This window comes from Verticillium alfalfae, genomic scaffold (assembly GCF_000150825.1).
Source record: "Verticillium alfalfae VaMs.102 supercont1.9 genomic scaffold, whole genome shotgun sequence".
Taxonomy (NCBI): Eukaryota; Fungi; Ascomycota; class Sordariomycetes; order Glomerellales; family Plectosphaerellaceae; genus Verticillium; species Verticillium alfalfae.
The window spans coordinates 353,840-355,351 of record NW_003315030.1 but is presented as its reverse complement, the minus strand read 5'-3'; the positions used below and the strand labels follow the sequence as shown (position 1 = coordinate 355,351).

The 1,512-nt window shown below is 63.0% G+C and overlaps 1 protein-coding gene across 1 annotated transcript; it reads left to right on the top strand.

Annotated features, from left to right (window-relative positions):
• Positions 1-380: 380 nt before the first annotated feature.
• Positions 381-1,512, top strand: VDBG_07068 (predicted protein; the record flags this gene model as incomplete). The annotated part of the gene is made up of 2 exons (XM_003002451.1): positions 381-1,336; positions 1,455-1,512. Coding segments are annotated over 2 exons (1,014 nt in total), but the record flags the coding sequence as incomplete, so codon positions are not given.

Below are 1,512 nucleotides of genomic sequence, written 5' to 3'. Positions count from 1 at the left end.
ACCAGGACGCCCCTTATTTTCGGGATTCATCGACGAACAAAAGGATAGGCACATCCCCCATTGTCACGCCTTACCTCAGAAACCCATCCTTTGCCCAGGTGTAGGCCTACCCCGAGAATCTTGCTGGAAATGAAAGGACAAGAAGCCCATGAGCTTTCCAAGTTTAGGCGACCTCAACAAAAGGTTCTTATAGTATTTTCATGTGCACTTCCGAGGCCCAGCAGCAGCTCGCCATGACGGCGTCCAGATGATCCTCATAAGACCATTGGTCCTGCCATTGGTATCGGAACCCAACGATTTCCCTTGTTCCTAACAGTCGTCTCACGAACCGAGTCATTTTTCTACAGAACGGCAAGATACCACGGCTAACCAATGCGGCCATGTGCATCCGAGACGTACGCATCTATACATGCCTCGGCGAGGAGGAGCGCGACGTCAAGACGCACGTCGAGAAGGTCAATATTCTCTGCGCCGCCCTCGAACCCTGTCCCGCCGACCTCTGGGACCGCCGCGAAACCCGTCATCCCTACGGCTGCCCCTCATGCACCGGCCGGTCGTCTCTCGTCACGCCCGCCGGCCTTCCCGACGTTGTCGTGACCTGGACAACACCTCGCGATGACGACGTTGATGCCCAGTTTGCCGACCGCTACGCCAGTGACTGGGCCTCGTACATGCGGCCCCTCATCGGCTGTCTCCTCGCCCACACCTGGGGACCCCGTGGCGCTCTCTCCTGGGACGACATTTACGCCGCCTACGCCTGGCTCACGCGCGAGACGGCCTGCAAGGAGCACAGCCACTGGCTCAACCGCTGCCGCTGCGACGCCAACGCTTCCGACGTCAAGCGGTTCCTCTACAACCCCGCCATCGCCTTGCGCACCATGGCCGCCACGCGCGCAGGCCAGCCGATCCGCGACCTCGTCTACCGGCGCGACGCCGTGCACCCGAGCCGTCATGCAGAAGTCATCGAACGGGCGACTGCCGAGGCGGCGAGCGAGACGCGGCTGCGCAGGGAGCATGCCGAGCGCAAAGAGGCATTCCCGTTCTTCCGCGACGGCCGGGTGCGGTGCCAGCCGTACTGGGAGGCGCAGTTCAAGTTTCGCACGACGCTGCTCGAGCACCAGGCGCGCACGACGCTCCTGCTCGAGGACAGAGCGTCGCGGCCATGGCACAGAGCGTGGGGCGATGAGCCGGAGATGCTCGACATGGAGGCGCACGACAACGGGGTGAGGACGGCTGTGCTGCGGTACCTGGGCCACATGATGGTCGAGGACATTGGGCTGTCGGACGCGCGGCTTCAGCTCGTGCTCGAGCGGCTCTTCGAGGTCGTGCCGGCGCCGTGGCGACGACGGTCAAGCCTGCCGGCCCTCGAGCAGCTCGCGAGCACCATCACAACGCACATGACGACGACGATGTTGGTGCGGCGCGGCCTCCAGGACGTCGACGACGTGTTGCCGGACGTGGCTCGTGCAGCAGAAGAGCGACTGGTTTCGGCGAGAAGACGGTCTACCAAGC